Consider the following 23,152-nt stretch of genomic DNA (forward strand, 5'->3'; position numbering starts at 1 on the left):
GATGGGACAGCTGGAGATGCTGAAGTGATAACTGGCTAACTGTGATTGAATAAAATGCCTGTGTAAAGTCACTAGTTTGAGGGAGCATTTAAATCATGGAGATGCATTGTGGAGCCCAGAAACTGAAAAAAGACTGGATGTTTTCATAGAGTTTGATTAGGAAACTGCATGGCCTGGAGAGCGTCAGGGAGAAATGACGTGTCTGGCTCCTCCAGTAATGTTGAAGTGCTCCACTGAGCTTGTGCTTTAGCATGGGGAGCAGTGAGTGCAAGTTTGGGGGGTTCACATGCTGTGAGCACCCAGGACAGAACCAGGTGGGCTTATGGTGGGCTAGGGATGAAAAGAGTGAACTTTCTTTTATCCCTCAATCTTTATTTCAGCTATATCCCAGGCTCTGGAAGATACCTTCAGGCAGATGTGGGTGGTTCTTTTAGTTGGTTGCTTGGTTCGAAGGAAAGGCTGGGGAGACTCTGGTGTCCTAATCCCTGTCATGCTGTACCAGTGGTTTTGAGAGGACAGTTCTTGTTTGTCCCTGTGTCCTGAGCTGCAGAAGGGTAAGGAGTCTCCTTGGGAGGCTGCCTGGGATACTGTCCGTAGGACCTCGTTCAGGAAGCCCTGGGGCAGAACTGCTCTGCTTGGCCGTACCAAGGTTACTCTGTGAAGTCCTGCCTTTACGAGGGGTGGACAGGAGCAGGAAGTGGGACCAAGGGGAACGTGTACTGCTTGCTCAGCAAGGGCTAATGCCCAGCATGAGGCAGCGAAGAGGGCAGGAGGTTAGCCTTTTGGGGTTTGATGACTAATTAGCTGTCGTAATTGGCTAATTGGAGATACTGCAGCAGAAATGAGCCCAAAAGAGTCAAATGAGGTTATAGGAGACTGGTGGTGGTTTCCAAAAAAAAGTATGTGAATATGTGCAGGAGAGCGTAGATGCAAGGAGGAACGATCATGAGAGGAGCAAGCAGGTGGGCTACGGGAGGCCATCTCAGTGTGCTGCTGGCAGGCAGACATGTCTGGCTCTGGGGCAGAGCTAGGAAGGGTTTGCTCTGCTCCTGGTTTTGCCACTGTTTCCTCCTAGGAAGATTTTCTGCACTGTACTGAGCAAGTTTTCTCCCTGGGCCTGCTGATAAAGCTCTTTTTTCTTTTCTTTTTTTTTTTTTTCCCAGGGCATTTTCATTAGGACTACTAGACATAAATGTGGTGAGGAAATTAATGCTCCATGAGGTTGCACTGCACTATCCTGAGCAAGCCAAGGGTAAACAGATCACACCAGTGCTTCGGTACAGATTTTTTGTGAAAAATGAATTTGTAAAGGTTGTTGCCAGTACAAGAAAGGGCATTGCAGCCTCATTAAACAATGTGGTATTTATACAGCGGTCTTGGGGTGTGTATCCTGCGATCCTGCAAGATCTGCTGCTGTGGAAACCTCAGTGAAGGATATGTTAAACCAGGCAGCAGAAAATGCCTAATGGCAGGAGGAAGTTCTCCTATAAGTCGCTCTACCTACTTTTAGCAGTTTAGCTGCTATTAAAACAGCAGGAGGGACTCACAGCCGTCTGAAATGGACTGCTTTCTGTCCTTCGCCTCCCCTTAGCTGCATGGGAATCTCTCTCCATTCCCAAAATTGTTGGTTTGCCCTTGCTGTCCTGACGACTTCCCAGATGGGTCCCTTTCCCACTGTCATATCAGATCACACAGTGTTTGCTGGGCTTCTCGTCCAAAAGCTCCTGATAAGACAGCTGGGGGCAACACGCAGGCACTCGCCCCTCTGGAGAGTGGCCGCGCAGGCTCTCCTGCTGCGCGTGGGCTTTTGTTTGGGTGGGATGACCTGATGGGAATAAGCCTGGTGGACTCTGACCCTTGGTTATCTCACAGAGCTGCTCAGTTCCCCTGGAATTTGGACCTTGTTGGTCTTGATTTGGGTCCCAGAGTTCTGTCGGTTCCAGAATTAATGTCACAAAACGTCATTTGCTGGTGTATTGATTGTGTGAGAAGTAGGTAAAAGGTTTCTTCTCCCTGCTTTTTTCGGGCACTCTGCTTTCCCGCAGACAGATGCCATTCAGGAGCACACACCCAAATTGTTTGGTGCTAGGGCTCAGCATGAATGCCGTGTGGGTGAAGGTGACCCTGCTCTGTGGCCAGCCTCCTTGTCCTGTACAGGGGTGCAAGTGTCAGAGGAGGTGGAGGTCCCCATAACATAGCTGGTAAATCCTCTCTGGGGTGTCTTTGCCTTTCATTTTTCTTCCTGCTAAGGGAGTCACCCAGAATCTTCTGAGATTTCCCTTTCTTAAGTCTTCATGATAGAAGCAGCAAGTGCAATGTGAGGTATCCCTGTGTTATGGAGTTGCAGGAATGGGGCCATTACTTGATCTGCTGGGACTTTACAGAAACATTTAACAGTTTGTGTTGCTCTTTTCACCCAGCTCCCTCAGGCCTCCACAGGTTGTTAAATTCCCAATTCTTGGGATATAATACTAGAGAGAAGACTTAGGCTCAGTGCTTGCAAGCAGGTTCTGATAATCCTGCTTAAAATAGCAACAACAAAACAATAAGCCCTGAAATAATGAATTGTTGAGAAGGAAGTAGTCTGTCAATCTGTTAACCTACTTAGGAACAGAAACTTCAGCACAACTACTTTTCTTGATATTCATTTTCTTTAGCAAGTATCTATGGGTTTTTTTCTACTAGAAGACTTGCAAAAAATATTGTATTGCTAAACCAGTTAAAAAGAAATCTCAGCTCAGTATAATTTGATGGGTGAGTTTTCTTAGGAAAAGAATAAACAAGAGTAGGAGTAGGTAAGAGGTGGAGTTTTCCCAGAACTATTACTATCTGGAGAACTGCGTTCAATGTGTCTTTCATTTATATTTCAAAAGAATTTCCCACCTGGGTTAGTGACTCACTTTTCAGAGGAAATTTTCATAAAGGCAGAGCTAATGCAATTGGACCATTGAGGATATTGTAGGCAAATAACCTTCAGTGAGAGTCCAAAACTCTCCATGTTAAGTGACAGGCAGCCACCCTTTCTCTGTTCATCTGCTGGTGCTTGACAAAGTCAGACCCCCAATAAAAGGGGGTAAGCCAAACACTAACAGAAATCTACTGGAGCTGTGCTGAATTACCTAAGCTGAGTCTTCTTCACTGCTTAATGTTTCTACTCAGTGAAGAGTGTTACGCAGAAAGAAGGACAAAGAAGGAAAATTCATGTTAAGGTGTGAACTTGCTTTTGTATGTAGTTACTCCCCAGAATTTAGTGGTCGGTCACCCCAGCTTTCCTGATCTTACTAGGTTTATAAATTTGAAAATGAGAAAGTTACTCTCTGCGTTCTTCTCTGGTGGATGCTCTTCTGACCAGGATCCTCAAAAGCATCAGCAGAGCATTGGGAATTGTGTTTGGCAACATCTGGTTAAATGGAGTCTCATCAAACATCAGTCTTGCAAGATAAACTTCATGGCAGTTTTGTTTTCTTTCCTCTCTTCAGTAGGAGTGGTATCCATGCTGATAGCAGAGAATTACTGGATTACAACAACAGTGAGAGTTTTCCATTACAAGCTTGAAATTTCAGGAAGGTCCTTTTAAACACTGTATTATTTCATTGCAGCCTACAGTCAATTCTGTTATGCCCTGAGCTGAAGCCTTTAGTGGAGCTCTTGAAGGATTCTTTCCAGTTCTTGTATTTATTCTGCAAAAGCAGATTTTTCAGAGAAATACTGCACTTTATCCCCCCTCGATTCACTACCTGATCTACCCTTCTCAAATGCACCAACGGCTTCTGTCGGGGTTTCTGTGCTATCCCTGTTCACAGAAAAGCCTGTTAATGGGCAGGAGTATTGTCTTGTCATGCCCTTTGTAGGGCTGGAAGCTGAGGACACTGCGAGCAGTGAACGGGAAGAGGTCAGCCCGGCGTTTTAAGTGCCAGTGGTGTGTGATCTGAATAAAAGTCCAAGTCATGGGCTAATGGATGAGAACTCCATCCACATCTCCTGATTGTTGGGTTAAAGCCCTCAGCCATGGGACTAGCCCCTTCCCCCAATTCTCTGAGGCTGGTAGCAAATCAAAAGGTTACCTAGGCTGCCTCCACTAAGTGCACAGCAGTGCCCTCTCAGGCAGCATATGCTGACCCAAACACCCCTCGTGGCCCTCAGGAGGTGAGGCTGGAGTTGACCCCAGGCAACTACATAGCCGTCAATTGTGTTGTGGCAGATACGACAGGCTGTTTGCAGTAGGACCTGCTGATCAAGCCCATTTCAGACCTGGTTTGTTGACACAATGGTAGATCTTCGCTGCCTGGGCTCGCCATTCTCCTCTTGCAGTCCTCTGCCATCTTGGTGTGGTTGACACCTGAAAAGAAGAGGTGCTTTGAAGGCTTTACCTGTGCCAGTAGACAGCAGGGTGAGGAAATGTGTGAGAGTGTATCCTGCCTGTCCTCTCTCTTACACAAAGTGTGGCCTGTTGGCTTTGTGCTTCTTAGATAGCCTCTGTCCAAGTGAAATCAGGTAAGTCCCTATTCTATGGCACCACAAGTGGTGCCTGAAATAGCGTGTATGCAGTCGAGCCCCTAACACAGGTGGACACACATGTATTCCTGTCCTGGGATGAATTTCCTTGTGAGCGTTTGTGTAAGACAGACTTGCGTGCTAAGGAAGATACTAGGAAAAACAGCATTAATGTGTTGGGCTCTTCTATGTGAAGCAAATTACCCCTTTCTACATCAAAAAAGCATTGATATGATTCAGCCCCTGTGCTAGGTTGCTTGGTGACAGTTTTATTTCTTACAGCTGTGGAGCAACTGACCAAGATTTTGAACCATTTATAAAGGTCAAGCTGGTATCTTGAGTTCCGCCCTCCCGTGCCCAATACATAATGATCACTTTTTCTTGTGGATAATATATGAATCCTTTTAGTAACTGTGATGTTAAGCCAGGCTTGGGAAGTTCATTGTCTTTACTAGCACTTGGCAGCTCAAGGAAGGTGATGTTGAAATTTAGATATAAAGAAAGAGTGAAAAAGATAATGTTACTCATGAGGTAAGGAAATTCCCAACACTTGGCATTTATATTTTAATGGGAGTGAGTACAGAGCCTTGTGCCTTTCCTTTATTCCAAAGAAAAAGAGATGGGGGAGAGCAGCAGCAGCAGTAACTAGTACAGTACATGAGCGGCACAGCAGTAACTGGTGTGTGATCCAAGCTGGCACTAACTAGTGAAGCTTGAAGGAATTAATTGGTTATATATGGGCCTTTCATGTGCTGAGTCAATGGCTGTCCCTGTCTGTCTAGATTGCTGCTGTTACTTAGCCACTCAAAGCAATGACATTTACACTGGCATCCTAATGCTAATACAGGGGGAAAAAATGACGCAAAATCATAAACAAGTTTTCTTTTTCACCAGGGTGGGTTGGCTGTCCTCTCAGGGGTGCATCAGCCAGAGTCGGGGCAATAGAGGCTGCAGCAGTGGCGGAAAGTGCCAGTTTATTTGTTGCGTGGTGGAAACAGAGCTTCTGCTGTTGGTGTAAAAATGCAGGGAAAGATAGGGAAGACTTCAGAGCTCTGTGAGGTTAGCTCTGGCTGGAGTAACTCCTGGAAGGAGTAGGGATCCCACTTACATTTCTAATTTGAAATAGTCTGAACCGAAGAGTACACAGTTGATTCCTGTATAAAATTCATAGTTATTAGAAAGAAAAGTTTACAAAAAAAACATACTTGCTGGGTTTTTTTTACACATCTTAGAAAAGATTGACTGTCCTTTTTCAGACACCTCAGGTAAGGTTTCTCTCACCTACTGTAGCTACTGTAAGATGCAGCATGTTTTCTAAGTCTCATCTCTGCTCCTTCTGCAGCCAGGAGGAGGGAGAAGCCGTGCGGGATGCATTGCCATCCAAAGGCCTCTCTGTCCTCGATGCCAACAGTAGGGACCTGGCCACTAGCTAGTCCCAACCCGTCATTTCAGACAGCTCTAAGTGGGTCAGATGAATCTCACCCATGGCACAGTCGTCAGCTCTTGCAAATTGACTTACTGCTTTGTTGTGATAAATACCAGCTGAGAGTCTTTCCCTGTGCCCATGTAAAACACCATTAGCCTCTCACTGCAGCAATACCCCGGCGCAGTTATTCACTGTGTCCATGCCAAAGGCTTGGTGGTTTTTTTTTCGGTTGACAGCTAATTGCAGAGAGGGAGACAGGCAATAAAAATGCTGTGAATGGTGAAGGAAATGAGTCTGACTCACTTCCACTCTCCCTTTCACGTTTTTAATCCTGCGCAGAGCTGCCTGTGACAGGAGTGGGATTATGCTGGGTTTACTGATAGCAGTCTCTGGCCTGCTGTGTAGATGGTTTTATTTTCAATCTGTTACATTTTTTTATGAGTCGGTTTCTATTTATTTTCCCATTTCCCTTCAGCAACTTCTGCCTGACAGATTTAAGTTGCTTCCCTTTCATTCCCATTCCAGCTGCAAGCACATCTCCTCCTTGCAAGTAAATATGTTTTGAAAGGGAGAGGGAGGGAGAAATAAAGTTAACATCACTTTCCGCTTTGGACTTAAGAAAATAAGGAAAAACTGGGAACATGAAAGGACTGTTTTTGCAGTGAAACTGTGGTGCCTTTCAGAGGAAAGCACAGGCTGTTTTCGTTTTCAGACCCTGGTTGAAGCTTGAGAGAAAAGCAGGTGACACTGAGTTTATGTTGACCGTCCAAAGGCTAGGAAGGGGAAATCAAACAGGTTTCATGTCATTAGTTAGCAGTCTGTAAACAAGGTAGTCCACATCACTGTGCCTAAGGTCAGCCTTTGTGTGTACAAGCCAGGAATCTGGGGCGATTGGGGCAGTGTTTGGTGTTTCTTGCTGGTTTAAATTGACCTGTCAAGTAGTGTGTTACAAAGCAGTGCCTAGACACGTGGGGCAGAGGGGCAATGTTCAGGGCATGAAACTGTCTGAAAGGATGTGGTAGGTGTTTGCACTGAATTTCACGTGGCCCAGGCCTGGAGATGCACAGAGCAATGACAGAAGAGTGCAGAAAAAAGCAAGCTCATAAACAAGGCAAGGAGCTGGTTATTGGCAGGTGCAGGTGCCCAGCAAGGGTCCATGACTGTCAGTGCCAGAGGCCACCGCTGTGTGTTTGCGTACCTGTGTCCTCAGCAAACTGTTCTGCATAAACAAACTCAGCTCTTTGATGAAAATAATTTATTTCTAATCTGTGCTGTTACTTTCTTTATCTCCAAATAATTAAATTGCACTGTTTGAAGACTATAACCGTGTTTTAAACATCAAAGGAACCTTTTCAACCCGTATCTTTTGCTTGGCTGGAGCAACTGAAGTCATATCTTCTTTGGTACCCTGCATGCAAAATAGTCTCCTTGTTCAAGAGGTTGGATTTTGGCAGTGCTAGGTTAATGGTTGGACTTGATGATCTTAAAGGTCTTTTGCAGCCAAAACAATTCTATGATTCTATGACTGTACCAAATGGGGACAGAAATGTAAATATTTACTGCCATCTTTTGGGCAGTGTGGGTATGACTCAAAAAAAGAAAGGGAGTCAATTGAGTTATTCAGTTGCCATCTCCATCAGCTTTGTCAACTGATTCTTATTTGACACCAAACACAACAGTCCACCAAGGAACATTATTTGTTTTGATAGTCATGTTACCAGTCTCAAGGAACAAGTGAAACAAGGTTTGTAGGGAGAGGTGCTCACTTTGATTTGAGCAAGCTGATAGGTTTGGGGAAGAAAAAGCTTACAAAAGTCTTCTAGCACATCTGCCATTCTTCAGGTTTTGAGACAGTGTGTGTTTGTTGCTCCAAGCTGTCAGGAGCTTTGTGTTTTGCTTTGCTTTAATGCATTATCAGTAGGAGTTGGAGAGATGGTTGGAATTCCTGAAGTCAGAACCTGGAGCTACTGTTGCATGGTCTACGGTCAAAACGGGATGGCAGTTCATGGCCCGAAGGAAAAGTGTTTTATTACAAGTAATTGAGGTTTTAGGCTGTTTGGGTTTTTTTTTCAAGAAATGCAACTTGGGTGCTCTTCAATCTACAAAAATATACAAATACTGTTTTATTTCAAAATGTGTACATTTTAGCAGGGTAGGGTGTGTTGCATCACACTCCTCTGACCCTTTCTTCTTCTGTGGTGTATTGCTCAGTTGAAATGCTGATTAGGCAACCTTTCCTAATTGCTATATGGTATTTTTCATCCACTTGAGGTGTCAGGTTGCATTTTTAACCTCACACCTAATCGAACTTTCGGTCCTGCAGGCTGTGCAGAGACAGATTTCCTGCTGCGGTAATAGCCTGTTCCTTGAAGCTAGTTTGAAATTAATAGCAGTGAGGTACTTCACCGTTTCCAAATGGCCGTGTCTCTTAGTAGACAGAGCCTTCTTCTAATGCAAGGAGATCTGTTATTAGAGCTTTTTAGAAAGATGAAATTTTTACCTGGGATTCATCTGTACTGCTGATTTCAGTGCAATTATAATCTGATCCTTACCAGCTGGACCTCCACAGTGTGCCACAAGGGAGTGTTAAAAACTTGTTCAATGTAAAACTTGGTGTATTGTTTATTTAGGGGGCGGCAGCATAGGTAATCGTCCTTCCGTTCACTGTTGTTCAGCTTGCATTCAGCAAGCAAAAAATGACTCTGCTCTTCTCTTGTATTTGTTTGTTTTAGGTGAAACTTCCTTTTCCTGTTGATCAAATCACAGATCTTCCAAGGAATGATTTCCAGATGATGATAAAGATGCACAAGCTAACCTCAGAGCAGCTCGAGTTCATCCACGACGTCCGCCGGCGCAGCAAGAACCGAATTGCAGCTCAGCGCTGCCGCAAGAGGAAACTGGACTGTATTCAGAACCTAGAATGTGAAATCCGCAAGTTGGTGAGTTGTGTGCCTTCGCCGTGGCCCCGTTTGCCCTTGCACTGCAGCTTGCAGGGCACCAACAGCAATTCCTGTCCAGAGTTAGTGGGTTCAATCAGTTTGTATGTAAGTAAGCAGACCCACTAGTATGAAAACTTAATATACAAAAATATATTAGTATGTGTGTGTATATAATGCATATGGAAAACACAAAATTCCAGTGGAATGAGGCCTAGATATCTCTTTATTTTGATATCTCAAGAGCAGATTGTTGAGTGAGTTGGAAGAAGAGGGAAGCCTGTATCACAGCTTCCTTCTTGCAGTTCAACTTACACCCAGTACTTACAGTGCATCCACAAAGGCATTTCTTCATCCAGGCCCCATTTCCATGCCTAACTACCATAACTATCTGTTGGTCAGGGGTTCGTGGAGTGTTCAAGAGAGACAGATATGAAGACACCTTCAGAGATTGTCTGGTCTAAACAGTGGTGTGGCAGGGCCAGCTTCATCTCTACGTAGAGATTTTCTTTCTCTTTGGTGTGCAAGAAGGCAGCTCAGCGTTTTCAGGACGTTTCAGCTCGCTATACCTTTTCTTCAACTCTTTCATTCACTGAGCAAATGGCCGAAATGGCAAGGGAAGTGAAAAGCCATGAATGTGAATCTCCAGACAAGTGGACATCCTTTGGTGTCAGTCAGTGAGATGGCAAGGGTATGTTCCTCTTTGCTCCTGCTGTCTTCTTCCCTCTAACGCTCCTGGTGTGCTGTGGGCTGAAATTCACCCATGATTCAAGGACCATCTAACGCGAAAGGCCTGTTCCCACTCCACAGTGAACTAGCCTTCACGTTCCGCGCACCAGGTTCAGGTGGCAACTGTTGGTTTGCCCCAACCCTCCTTGATGTGTGTCTGTGGCAGTAGTCTGCTGTGAAGAGGAGAGCAAAGCATGCCCTGCTCAGTGGCTAGAGCAAGTCTGAAGATGGGTCTCCTGTGTGCCAAGGTGTCAGTGGACAGTGCTACCACATTTTAAGGGAGTGAGGTGACTGGAGTGAGGCTAAATGGCTGCTCAGGAAATTCCTCTCTCAGTCATGGCATGGACATCTCAGGTGTGGTTTGGGTGGCTAAACACAGATGTCTACAATATAGACACCTGTGCTGGAGCTAGTTGTCCTGGTTTCCTTTTTAGTCAGTGAAGAGAAATAGATACCTCTCAAGTCTTATTTGTCTCATCCTGCAGCAGAGGAGGTGACATGTAACCCAGAAGTGCCTGTTCCTCTCCATTGCTACACAGGATCACCTGGAGAGCCATGTCAGTTCTAGACATCTTAGCTATAGGCACCTTATCTGAAAAAACTCCCCTCCTTTGTGACAGTGCCCCTGTGATCTGAGGGCCCTGCCTCTCTTCTCCTGCCACCCCTTGACCATTGAGAAAGCAAGCTACACACACAAGAAAAAAGGCTTGAGACAAGGGTCATGGAGGAAGACATGTCTACAGAGTGTCACTCAGTAGGAGAAATGCAACACTGGAACTTCAGAATAGGTTACTACCTTCTCATCTGTTTAAAAGTCCTGAAAGTTTTCTGAGACGTCAAAAATAATGTAATAGTCCCAGTTCAGCTGTTATGAGAAGTGTGGGTGTGCAGCATGCAGGACTGGACAGTTTAATTGCATTACGCAGCATAGATTTAGGAGTCCAGCGTTAAACCCAGCCTTTGAATATCCAAGGGTTTGAGGGATAAATTAATTCATTCACATAGATAAAACAAAAGGAGCTGAAGTGGATTTCCTTAGTTAGATTTCTGTGTACCCAGCTTCCATTCAAATTAAAGGTTATTTGGACTCATTGATGTAAATGTCTGTGTGCACATTTAAAACATGCTCAGTTGTAGATTGAACTTGGTGCGTCTGGGGAGCGGGATGTGTCTTGTTCTTGTCATAACAGGTTGCATGTTGAAAGTGGCCTTTAGTATAGACTTTGTTATGCTTAATTCTCTGCACAAGCTGTAGCAAACGTAGTGTGAAAGAGACAGGAATCCATTGGAAGAAGCTGAGTTACCGTCACCTCACAAATGGCAGAAAGCTGCATGACTTAGGGTTACTCACTTACTGCCTGTGCCTGTCTGCTTCCCCTCTGTAACAGGGAGGTGACACTGACCCCACAAGCTACTTGGAAGGCTTAAATCATCAAGGCTTGCAAAGCCTTTCAGATGCCATTTTGCTGAAGCCCTGGGGGAAAAAAAAAGAAGCAAAACTCAAAACATTGTTCAGAGTAGTGCTCCACTGATGCAAAACGAACAAAACATCAAAGATAAACAAAATAGTGAGCAACTGCTTCCTGCACCAAGCGTAATCCACAGTGCATGCAGGGTGAGTCAGAGGTTCTGCAGCATGAAAGAGCAGCTTCTCGTCCAGGTTGTCAGGAGAAGCAGGTCCAGTCTTGGCTGCACGTGCCTGTCCCTTGACACTGGGCTGATGATGGAGAGGAGTACATGTCTCATCCTCCAGAGCAGAGCACCAGGGGCAGCACTCTAAGGGCTGGACTAGCAGCAAGCAGGGGTTCAGCTTGATACATGTAGCCTTCACTTGAAAATTAATTTGACTTCATTGGCTTTATGCAATCCCGTGACATTACAATTATTGTCTAACATAATCTACTGTGTACAGGCAAAATAAAATTTTAAGTCCCCTTCTCTCCGCAGCGACACACATATCTCGGGGAAATAAATGAAAGGCGTACGAGTGACCTTGTGGGCCTGATCCCTGCTGAATTTCAGGAACCAAAAACCCTTTGAGGTACAGGATTCTTCAAAAGAAATGTTGAAGTTTCTATTTAGCAAGCTGGCCTTGAGTATGAAGTGACATGTAGTGAGTGAGCCAACTAGGGAAGGTGCCCTGCTGGACCCGTTGTTTGCGAACAGAGAAGAACTTGTGGGTGATGTGATGGTTGGAGGCCGTCTCGGGCATAGCGATCACAAAATAAGAGTTTTCAATTTCTGGAGAAGTAAGGAGGGAGGTCAGCAGAACTGCTACCTTGGGCTTCTGGAGGGCAGACTTTGGCCTGTTTAGGAACCTGGTTGACAGAGTCCCTTGGGAGGCAGTCCTGAAGGGCAGAGGAGTCCAGGAAGGCTGGACACTTCTCAAGAGAGAAATCTTAAAGGCTCAGGAGCAGGCCGTCCCCATGTGCTGAAAGACAAGCTGGCAGGGAAGAAAAACAGCCTGGCTGAACAGAGAGCTTTGACTGGAACTCAGGAGAAAAAAGAGAGTTTATGACCTTTGGAAGAAGGGGCAGACAGCTCAGGAGGACTACAAGGATGTTGTGAGGCTATGCAGGGAGAAAATTAGAAGGGCCAAAGCCCAACTAGAACTTAATCTGGCTACTGCCATAAAAGACAATAAAAAATGTTTCTGTAAATACATTAGCAACAAGAGGAGGGCCAAGGGGAATCTCCATCCTCTATTGGATGAGGGGGCAAACACAGTGACAAAGGCTGAGGAAAACTCAGAGGTGCTTAATGCCTTCTTTGCCTCAGTCTTTAGCAGTAAGACCAGTTTTCTCTGGGTACCCAGCTCCCTGAGCTGGAAGACAGGGACGAGGAGCAAAATGAAGCCCCCATAATCCAAGGGGAAATGGTTAGCGACCTGCTACGCCACTCAGACACACACAAGTCTATGGGGCTGGATGGGATCCACCCAGGGGTGCTGAGAGAGCTGACAGGAGTGCTCACCCAGCCACTTTCCATCATTTATCAGCAGTCCTGGCTAACCGGGGAGGTCGCAGTTGACTGGAGGTTAGCAAATGTGATGCCCATCTACAAAAAGGGCCGGAAGGAGGATCCGGGGAACTACAGGCCTGTCAGTCTGACCTCGGTGCCGGGGAAGGTTGTGGAGGAGATCATCTTGAGTGCCATCACACAGCATGTACAGGACAACCAGGCGATCAGGCCCAGTCAGCGTGGATTTGTGAAAGGCAGGTCCTACTTGACTAACGTGATCTCCTTCTATGACAAGGTGACCTGCTTACTGGATGAGGGAGAAGCTGATGCTGTTGTTTACCAGGACTTTAGTAAAGCCTTTGACACCATTTGCCACAGCATTCTCCTGGAGAAACTGGCCCCTCATGGTTTGGACAAGCATACTCTTCGCTGGGTAAAAACCTGGCTGGATGGCTGAGCCCAAAGAGTTGTGATGAATGGAGTTAAATCCAGTTGGCGGCTGGTCACAAGTGGTGTTCCCCAGGGCTCAGTGCTGGGGCCAGTTCTCTTTAATATCCTTATCAATGATCTGGACAAGGGGATCGAGTGCACCCTCAGTAAGTCTGCAGATGACACCAAGTTGGGCAGGAGTGTTGATCTGCTTGAGGGTAGGAAGGTTCTGCAGAGGGATCTGGACAGGCTGGATCAATGGGCCGAGGCTGGAAAGTGTCTATCAGAAAAGGACCTGGGGGTGTGGATCAATGGCCAGCTGAATATGAGCCAGCAGTGGCCAAAATGGCCAATAGCATTCTGGCTTGTATCAGAAATAGTGTGGCCAGCAGGACTAGGGAAGTGATCATCCCCCTGTACTCAGCACCAGTGAGACTGCACCTCAAATACTGTGTTCAGTTTTGGGCCCCTCACTACAAGAAAGACATTGAGGTGCTGGAGCAAGTCCAAAGAAGGGCAACAAAGCTGGTGAAGGGTCTAGAGCACAAGTCTTATGAGGAGCTGCTGAGGGAACCGGAGTTGTTTAGTCTGGAGAAAAGGAGGCTCAGGAGAGACCTTATCGCTCTCTTCAACTACCTGAAAGGAGGCTGCAGCGAGGTGGGTGTCGGTCTCTTCTCTCAAGTAACAAGCGATAGGACGAGAGGAAATGGCCTCAATTTGCGCCAGGGGAGGTTTAGATTGGATATTAGGAAAAATTTCTTCGCCAAAAGGATTGTCAAGTATTGGAACAGGCTGCCCAGGGAAGTGGTGGAGTTACCATCCCTGGAGGTATTTAAAAGACGTGTAGATGTGGTGCTTTGGGACATGGTTTAGTGGTGGACTTGGCAGTGCTAGGTTAACAGTTGGACTTGATGATCTTAAAGGTCTTTTGCAACCTAAATGATTCTATGATTCTATAGGATTTGGTGCATAGTTCTGAAAAGGGGCATTCGTAAAAAAGACATTCAGAAGGTGTGCAAGAGCATAAAGCTGCAAAATTAAACTCATGAAACTTTAACTTTGCCTTTCAAGCACTTCCGCCCTCCCCTGAAATGCGTGCTGTCCAAGCAGGTAGTCTGGTTCAAGATCTTACTCTTACTCTTAGGAGAACTAGCAATGAAACTCCAGTTGACTTCACACAATACATGATCACTGGAAATTCCTTTGTCATCATCTGTCTACTTTGTGACCCGTAATTTCCAGTCTCCTGAACTATGTAATGGTACTAGGGTTTAAGGGTTTTTCACTTGGCTGGGTCTTTTTTATGAAAGATCCCTTTCCCGCTCTGTCCTTACTTCCTGTAAGTCACCCATCTTCTTGACACAGATGGTTTCACAGCAGACAGTGAGTGAAATGGTCGTACTCTCTGAGTTGGATAGGTAATTTTTTTTTGCCTGCTTTCCCTCACTCATCCGTCTGCCCACTCACATTCCCTTTTTTTCCCTGCAAACTCACAGCATATTCTCTTCCATAATTCATTATTTCAAGATGTACTTGAGCATCTGTTTATTTTTTTATTATTTTTATGCTTTCTTGATAGATTTATCAATATTTTAGCAGTTGATTCTTTTCATGTGCACTGCTCTCTTTCTCATTCACACAGCTGTACACTTCCAGTGCAGGCTTCGGACCCAGGGCAATACCATCAGCTGTCAACAACCACCCATAGTTGGATTATCTGAGTTGTAGAGTTTTCTCACCTCAGATGCCGAGGCAGCTTGGGTTTAGCAGTGTTACTAGGTGAGGTATATGGCTGAGCTGCTTTTGAGGCCAGCTCAGCTCTGGAAATAGCTCTGGTACTCTACAAAATCTCATCTACTCCCTCGAGCTGTATGCTCTCCTTCCTGGGACAGAAGGTGATGCAACAGGACCATCCCAATCAGTCTGCACTGAGTCAACACCGATTTTTAGAGGTGTAACCCCAGGCTGGGTCTGGCTCTGTGCCTAACCCCCCAGTCTGCCTCCTGAGCATAGGGAGAGAAGCGCTCACCCTGCGGGAGGGCTTGCCGGCCACATGAGGTCTAAAGCTGGAGATGACTCCCACCACAGCACGTCACACAGCTCCCTGCCCTAGCTAGGGCTGGGGGCCTTACTGGTGCTTTGTTGGATGCAGAAAAACCTGAGCTCCTTTTCCCAGTTTCTGAATCCTGCATGAAAAAATAAGTCCCACCAGACTCTCTTGCTCTTCCTCCTCACCGGTGCTGTCCTGCCTCTCACCTGGCCTCCTCGTAGAGCAGCCCACTGACACAGTGAAACTCTGAAAACGCTCGAGCTAGGTGTTGGTAGGGGAGGACATTTGGGAACACAGGAGGCAGAGCTTGAGCAGAAAAAAGGGGAAATGACACTGAGCTTGTTGTACTGAGTGTTAAGAAACCCAGCAACCTGCAGGTTTTTCACATATATGTTCATAAAAATATCTTGATTAGGTCAAACCAAAACCATTAAGCACCAGGACATAAGAAAATGAGCCATGGTGCAGGCCACAGAGCACACACTCAGATCCTCTCCTCTGAATAACACACCTCTCAGTGGTAATGGGGGTCCAGTTGGCCCACAGGCCAAAGCGGGTGCACGCACCCTGACCGACCGACCCAGCGGTTAGTTAGGGGGTGAACTGAACTTCTGCAACATATCCTCACTTCAGGAACTAAACCCTGTTTACTTTCTGTTTAGATGGGTAATGGCTTTTCTCCATGAAAGTATTTCTTTCAGAGTTTTTTTGTATCATCTGTCAAGCAGCCTTAGTCTAGAAAGGGAACTAACAGTCTCTTGGGAATAACTTGTGACTCTATTCTCTTCCAACTCAAATGTTTTTCTCCAGATGTTTCCCAAACTGCAGTCCATACAGACGTCATGGTGGTCAAATACTTGATGTCTTTGTGACTTCTCTGCCCATATAAAACTAACTGTGATGTGTTGGTGTTCTTCTTGGGTGCTGCTGCATACGTGCCCAGAGCGTTCAGCCGGCAGATGGCCCTTCCTCGACCTAAGATGCCTTCTTTCTTTTTCAGGTGTGTGAGAAAGAGAAATTGCTCTCAGAAAGGAACCAGCTGAAGGCAAGCATGGGAGAATTGTTAGACAACTTTTCATGTCTTTCCCAAGAAGTGTGTAGGGACATGCAGAGCCCGGAACAGATCCAAGCTCTCCACCGATACTGCCCCGTTCTCAGACCCATGGATCTACAGCCAGCCACCACCATCAGCCCCTCCCCAGCTGGAGTGGAGCAGAGCCTGGTGACTTCCCAGTGTGTCGGGGAAAGCATGCAGTGCTGCTCGGAGCAAGGCTCAGTGCAACTGGGAGCACCATGGCTGCCCAACAACATCTCAGAAAATTGTTTGGCCGGCGGAGGGTTGGATGGAGCCGACACAGGTACTTACCCCGAGAGAGAGCTTCCACCAGAGCAGAGCAGCCAAACGGTCACGGTAGACTTCTGTCAGGAAATGACTGATAAATGTACAACAGATGAACAACCTAGGAAAGATTACACCTAGTGACTTGTAACCTTAACATTACACCTGGTCAGGTGTTCTTCAGTCAGCCAGTGGCAGTGTTCATTTGTTGTCTAGAAGAACGTATTTGGTGCACACTACAGTGGTCTTAGCAGCAATACTGTTTTTAAGTATTCCCTCCTCTCTACAAGCAGGAGTTCTCTTCACAATGGTGCTATCCCTTGCTCAGGCAGGGAACGAAGCAGTGGCAACACTGTCTGGTTTTGTATGTTGATTTCAATCTTAACAGGGATGGACATAACACCTCTGAGGACCCAACCGCAGCTTTTTTCTCAGTGGCCCATGTCACAAAACCCTAACTCAGGAATTTCCTCTGAATGTTCAATTTTTCATTGAAGACAGCTTCTTTACACATCAAAGTTTTATAGCTAAACTGTACATATTATATATAATATATATAAAATATATATATCCATATGCAAAAGTCCCTGCATGCCTCAATTTTTCTCATCCTACAAACTGGAAGCTTTCATTTCTATTGTATAAACAAGTTCCAACATTCCTTTTTGTCTTCGATGCTAGAACTAGTTTGGTAACTTGTTACACGATAATTTTTTTCCTCGGTTCGCACTTCAGCAATATCATTCGATTTGTACTTATTTATGAAATTTTAATGTTGGAAACTTATTTCAGATTTTATTATAGACAGTTTTTTTGGCACAGCCATTTTGTGCCGCTTGAGCAATGTGGAGTTATTTTATTTTCTTGCAGATACTGTACAGTAATGGTCAACTTTGCCACTTGCACTGAGTTTCTGGTCAAACCTCTTTTCATAAATGAAGTCATGACTTCAGTATAACTTGAGTATATGGTTTTCTTTGCTTTACGGCTTAAAGAAAATAGAAAAGTTTTAGCTAATAGACAAACACTCAGGAGCTCATTATGTAGTAAAAACGGTCTTGCCAAATACTGAATTCACTATACAATTTGTAAAGAGAATCTGCTTGAATTATTTTTATATTCAGACTTCTTTCTGTTTCACGAACCAAGTTTAAGTGCTGTTAATGATGCTTTTGGATTCTCATAGGGGAAAGTATATTTCACTCTTTAGAGAAAAAAGTATTTGACAACTGGATCAGTTCATCATACGTTCCACGAAGTAAAGCCAACGGAGATCACATCAATGCACTTGGGGTCGGGCTTTTTCTCCAGCCCCACTCTGCATCCTTTACTCATGGAAGCAACTGCTGCTCTGGCTAGTCCCCAGAGCCTCACCTCAGCTGTCCTCAGATGTTACCTGTTTTCCTCACCAGACCCAGGTTGCAGAGGTGGGTCTGGTGAAGTCAGTGATCCTGCCTGGGTAGGCAGAGTTGCAGGATCAGACCCCTAGTTGTTGACTTTGGTTTCCTTGCAGAAGTCAAGTTAGCACTGTATTCTCTAAGAGCAAAACATACATCTGCCAACACTCGATTCGGTCGCTTAGCCATCAAATTCTTGTGTTCCAGGATCCTCTTGTCCTGCAGCATTGCCCTCGGCACAAACCGCAGCTAAAAGAGCGCTGTCTCGAAGGAGACTACTCAGTGAATTGGCTCAGTTGTAACTGTATTGGATTTGTATCTTAAGCAATGTTGACTCATGTTATGACTGTGTGAGACAGCAGCTTTTCAAGCATAACATCTGTATGTACAGTGTAGACAGAAAAACGTCCTCCTAATGCTTTTTTAATTATTATTATTATTATTCTAAGTGTACTGAGTTTTTAGTTTGTGGTTCTTTGCCCTACGTGTGCCAGGTTGCGTGGCTTTATCGACGACAACTGTCATGTGCTTTACTGGCTGATATTGTTTGTTCTCGCTGAAAAAAAATGACCAGCTGTTCACACCTATTTAAAAAAAAAAAAAGTTGGGGGGGAAGCAGCTTCTCAGAAGCACTAAGTGATTATGTGGTCTTCTGCGCTAACGTTTACACTAGAGGTGTGCGCTGGTGCTTTTTTGAGGCACTCAGTAGATCAGCATCTTGACCCTGGAGGAGGAATCAGCTCCCTCTCTCCACTTCTTCCATCTTCAGACTGTGCTCAAGGACTGTCACCCACTCGCCACAAAGTCTTGCTTTTACCCTCTTCACCCAAACTATTGTAGCCAAGCTACCAAGGAGGAAATGCATATAGCATGTGCCATGTTTGTTGAAAATACTTTTTTTCCCCGCATGTACAAAGAAAAACTAGTATATAATGTAGGAGAATATTTATGTTTAAGTATTAATCATTACTGTACAAAATCCTTACCTTTAAATGTTCAAAAATATACGAATGCCATAAACTCCTAGTTCACACGGTTGAAAAACGGGGAGGAATCATCCTTTCTTTTTAAAAGAGCTTAACCTAAAAATATCTGAACCCCCTCCCAGCCATCTTTTGCAGGTAACTGACTGAGAAGCTCTTTGGCAAAGAGGGCGGGATTTGATTTTCCTTTGAATTTGTTGACGTTGCAAAGCAGTTCTGTGCTTCGCAGAGAAGTTTTGTTTCTATGAGACCATGGTGAAAGCTAGAATTTAAAACTAAATGTGAATCACATTATAGAGTCATAGCTACTTGGGGGGGCTGGGGGTGGGCGGGAGGGAAGGGTCAACTGACACAGTATTTTAAAAATGTTTTTCTGTTGCCTTTTTTATTTTTAAGTGACCTCCTATATATATGAATAGATAGAATGTTTTATGAGTATAAAACCAAGTTTTAACTTGCTTCCTGACATGAAGATTTACTCTACTAACAACTCATGTGCAACTGGTACTCTTGACCTCATTCCAACGGTTTAAAAAACCCACCCACACAACCCATTGTGCTGCAGCTCTTAGGTTTGACCTGGCTTCGTACTGGTGCTGGGTCTCTTGATTTCCTCTACCTTGGGAACTGATATTTAAAACCACTGCTCAAATAAGTGTCTCTTCCTCAACCTTTCTCTCGTCTCTCTCTCTTTCCCTCCCCTGTGAGCTTTTCTGGATGTTTGATTTCATTCTTTCCCATTAGAAGTGGCTGATTTTGTGTCATTGCTTCCTATATTAACATGTATCATGGTTTTTCAGTGGGGGTTTTTTGGTGGTGGTAGTGGGGTTTTGTTTCTATTTTGTTTTGAGGTTTTTTGCTATTCTGAACCACGCGGCTTTCAAAGCAGTTACTGGGCTAACGCTAAAGGAAGACATTGGGAGAATTAGTTTCAGACCTGGACGCCAGTTGACATACCCAGCCATTCTTGTGTCATGAGGTCAAAACAACTGACCACAAGAATACCATTGGAAAGAAAAAAAAACAAAACCACAACTGACTGCAGTATTTATGCAGTTTAAGAGTTTGGCCAGTGGTCACCATGATCTGCTGTAAGAATCTCTTTGCTTTTGTCAAAGAGGATACGTGCAGCACCAGTTCTGTCAAACGTTGTTTGGGAATGGTGTGGTGAGACCCCATCTCCCCGCTGGGCGCTGCACCGCTCTCGTGGGCGTGCGAGTCCTTGAAGCTTTGTCCAGTCTGTATCTAGTCCTCCTTTTCCTTTGTCATTGCTATACTTGTATCGCCAGGAAACCTCATTTCATTTAGGCTTGTTATGCTTTGTCAGGTGAGTACTACACTATATAATGTGTTTGTTTCTCTGCGTTCTCTGGGGGTGCCTTGAACACAATTAAAGCTCATTGCAAGCTGATTCTGGAACAAAAAGGTAGTGGAAAAAAAAAAGAAAAAATTTTTAAAAAAAAGAGAGAAAACAAAACAGAAAACAAGCAAAACAAAAGCAAAAATGTTGGCTGTGTTATCAGGAGATCCCAGTATTTATATCACAGACTTCCTAACGTGATGACTCAGGCGTCAAAGTTTGATGCTGCAGTATAAAACTATTATTTTATATATTGTAATTTATTAAATGTCTTTCTAAGGGTATATGCTGCTTTTAAGATGCACTATATTTTTGGATCTAATCCTTGTATTATTTTTTTTCCCAAGGAAGTAAAATGTGCTGCAAAGGCAAGCCACAGTGATTAGTATGCTAACTGCTACTTCTCTTTAAAAAGGAGAGTGGGAACTAGATACGTAACTTTGCTAAATGGATTAACTGCTGCCAGAGAAATGATTAATGCTGATAGTGTGGTCGTTAATCTGGAGTCCAACACTTCATCAAGTCTGTATTCTAAAGAGCACTTAAATAGAAGTTAAAATGCCTAGATATATAGTTAGATTTTTTTAATATGTAACTCTATGATTGCCTACTAAATAAAACAAATCTGCATGCTGGAATCACTATAGTCCTGTAATAAAAGAAAATCTGATCCACTAGGAGAAAGCACGGTGAAGCATTGCAATTTCAGAATCAACACCACATCCTCACTTGTGTCTTGTAATCCACTGCTGTGGTGGTTAAAAGAGGGAGAGGGGTGGGTTTGCAGAATAGGAGACCGGTTGTGAATTTTGCAGTGAGACGAAGTGAACGTTTGCCGGGTTTACACAGGCTCGCAGTTTGCTCCACTTCATGTCCTGTACCATTGCAATGAGGAGCGCTGCTTTCGCCTTTTTTTTCTGATCTGGGATGCGTTTAGAGGTGCCTCCGGGTGAGTGTTGTAGCCCATGGCTGCAGCATTTTAAGAGTCTCTATTTTAGGGCTGCCTAGAGAACGTTTAGCTCAGTATGAGCAGCAGAGCTGGTGGTCTTACATAAGGAGGGGATCTGCTAAGTACGGAGCGGTTTATTTTTGTCAGAAGTGAGGTGAAACTAAAACTATTAACATAAAGAACTTATGCTCTCTTTCCTGCTAGAAATTTTGACAATGGATTTTGACTTCATTTCAGTTTTGTCTCTGCCAACACAGTCCAAGTTAATTTTACATCCATATATATGATATGTGTATGTATGTATACATACATCTATAATTCTAGTCAAGTGTTGTGTGTGTGTATTTCCTGTTTATAATACATATATGTATATTTATAATACTCCTCGGAGTATTTCATGACTCAGGCATCAGATCTGATGCTGTAGAATACAATATATGTGTATATGCATATGTTCAAATTCTGTGTGTATATTTAAAAGATCTATTGTTGGTGGTCTGTAGAATAATTATTCCCTTTACTCTCAAAATTTTAATGGCATTAAGTGCAAAGACTAAGTGTACAGTATTTTCCTACACTCCACCAAGATAGGTGTTATTTATATCAAAGTCAAATATTGATATGCATTTTAAGGTATTACACAGATAGCGTTGCCTTTTTTGCAAATAGAATTGCTTTTTGGCAGAAAGGAATGCTAAAAATACCTTTTTATAAGGTCATTGCCCCAACCAAACAACTGCTAAAAAGCCAGTTAGTTAGATGTCTCCAGTTCTTGTACAAATTTTAGTGACTGTGGGCAGAGCCCTTTCCGTAGGCGAAAGTCACCGCGTGGTTCATGCAGTGCCACTGTTGTCCCTTTTGGCTAATTAAGGGCATGCAGAAAGAAACCAGCATCCTAAAATAGAAATGGCAACTGGCAGTGTTCGATTTCATTGATTGCTTAGAAGCAGAGACGGTCCCAGGCTACGAACCCAAATGAGCCCTCCGTTTTGGAGGGAGCAGAGCAGGGGCTGCAATCGCCGGCTGGGCTCATACCTGCAACCAGAGGAGCTCACCCTCTGGGATGTGGGCAGAGGAGGGAGCAGCTACCCCACGCTGGTGGTGGCTGGGATCCCCCGCCCAGGCCGGCGTTACGCTGCATTTGTGATGTACCCGAGAGAAACGTGCATGGTTTCAGTCCTGTTCTCACTCCTACCTTTGCTCTGTCTGAAGCTGTCTGGATCCCTCAGACCGGCAGGAACAATACTAAACACTTTGGTGGTATTTGATGCGTGGTTGTTTACTCATAGCATCACCTTTGATTTCAAGAGTGGGGATGCCCTAAAAGTTTGTTCCAGAACCAGTTGGTTACAAGTGCACCTCTTCTATATGCCTTACAAACTTCAGAGGCCATATTCAAAACAGGGTTTTTATCAGTGTATGCAAGGGGGTGCAACCCCTCTTCTTTTCCTCCCCAGGTCAAACAGTATGGACAGTTTTCACACATATCTACCTGTATAACCCTCTGTACCTCTCATAACTGGTCAATGACTGTAACAGGTTACATCAGGTGTTTTTTCTACATACTTTTTACACAAATTCTATGCGATTAATGTAACTTAATTCAATGCATCATTTTATTGTACTAGTTCTTAAGCTTGTCTTTATTTTTTTTCTAGGTGACTGTGGTTTCTTGTGATTTTTATTGTATAAATAAATGAGGTGGCTGTTGATGCTTACTCTCTGTTACTAAGAATTTTTACCTTTTTGGAAGAAAGCATTGCTATGAACTAATGAATTTAAAACGTCATTTACTCATTGTAAATACAGTATTGTGCAAAAAGCAAAAATGAAAAAAAAACACCCAACCCTTTTCATTCATTTGAATTGCTAGTGTTAACTGAATTTTGTCTAGACACCATTTCTGTTGATGAAATAAAGACATATCATTATGTATTGTAAATCGACTCCTCTTGTCTCTGAAATTGATGTTGCAGTGCTCGGTTAACACGCGAGTTGTAGGTGAGATTCGGGAGGGTGGGTTGGATGTGGCTGATACTGCCCAGTGCATCTCTGGGCTGATGAAGAGACCTCCACTCACATGGTCCCATTGCTAATTC

General features: G+C 44.3%; 1 protein-coding gene across 3 annotated transcripts in view; it reads left to right on the top strand.

The window, feature by feature from the left end:
• BACH2 (BTB domain and CNC homolog 2) overlaps positions 1 to 19,051 on the top strand; it is a 199,010-nt gene extending 179,959 nt beyond the window's left edge. For all 3 annotated transcript variants that reach the window (XM_068413191.1, XM_068413199.1, XM_068413181.1), the window contains 2 exons: positions 8,653 to 8,859; positions 16,026 to 19,051. In XM_068413191.1, the coding sequence (XP_068269292.1) occupies positions 8,653 to 8,859; positions 16,026 to 16,505 (687 nt within the window). In that variant the 3' untranslated portion in view covers positions 16,506 to 19,051. The remainder of the gene's footprint in view (positions 1 to 8,652; positions 8,860 to 16,025) is intronic.
• The last annotated feature ends 4,101 nt before the right edge of the window (positions 19,052 to 23,152 follow it).

The sequence above is a fragment of the Nyctibius grandis genome, chromosome 1 (assembly GCF_013368605.1).
Source record: "Nyctibius grandis isolate bNycGra1 chromosome 1, bNycGra1.pri, whole genome shotgun sequence".
Lineage (NCBI taxonomy): Eukaryota > Metazoa > Chordata > Aves > Nyctibiiformes > Nyctibiidae > Nyctibius > Nyctibius grandis.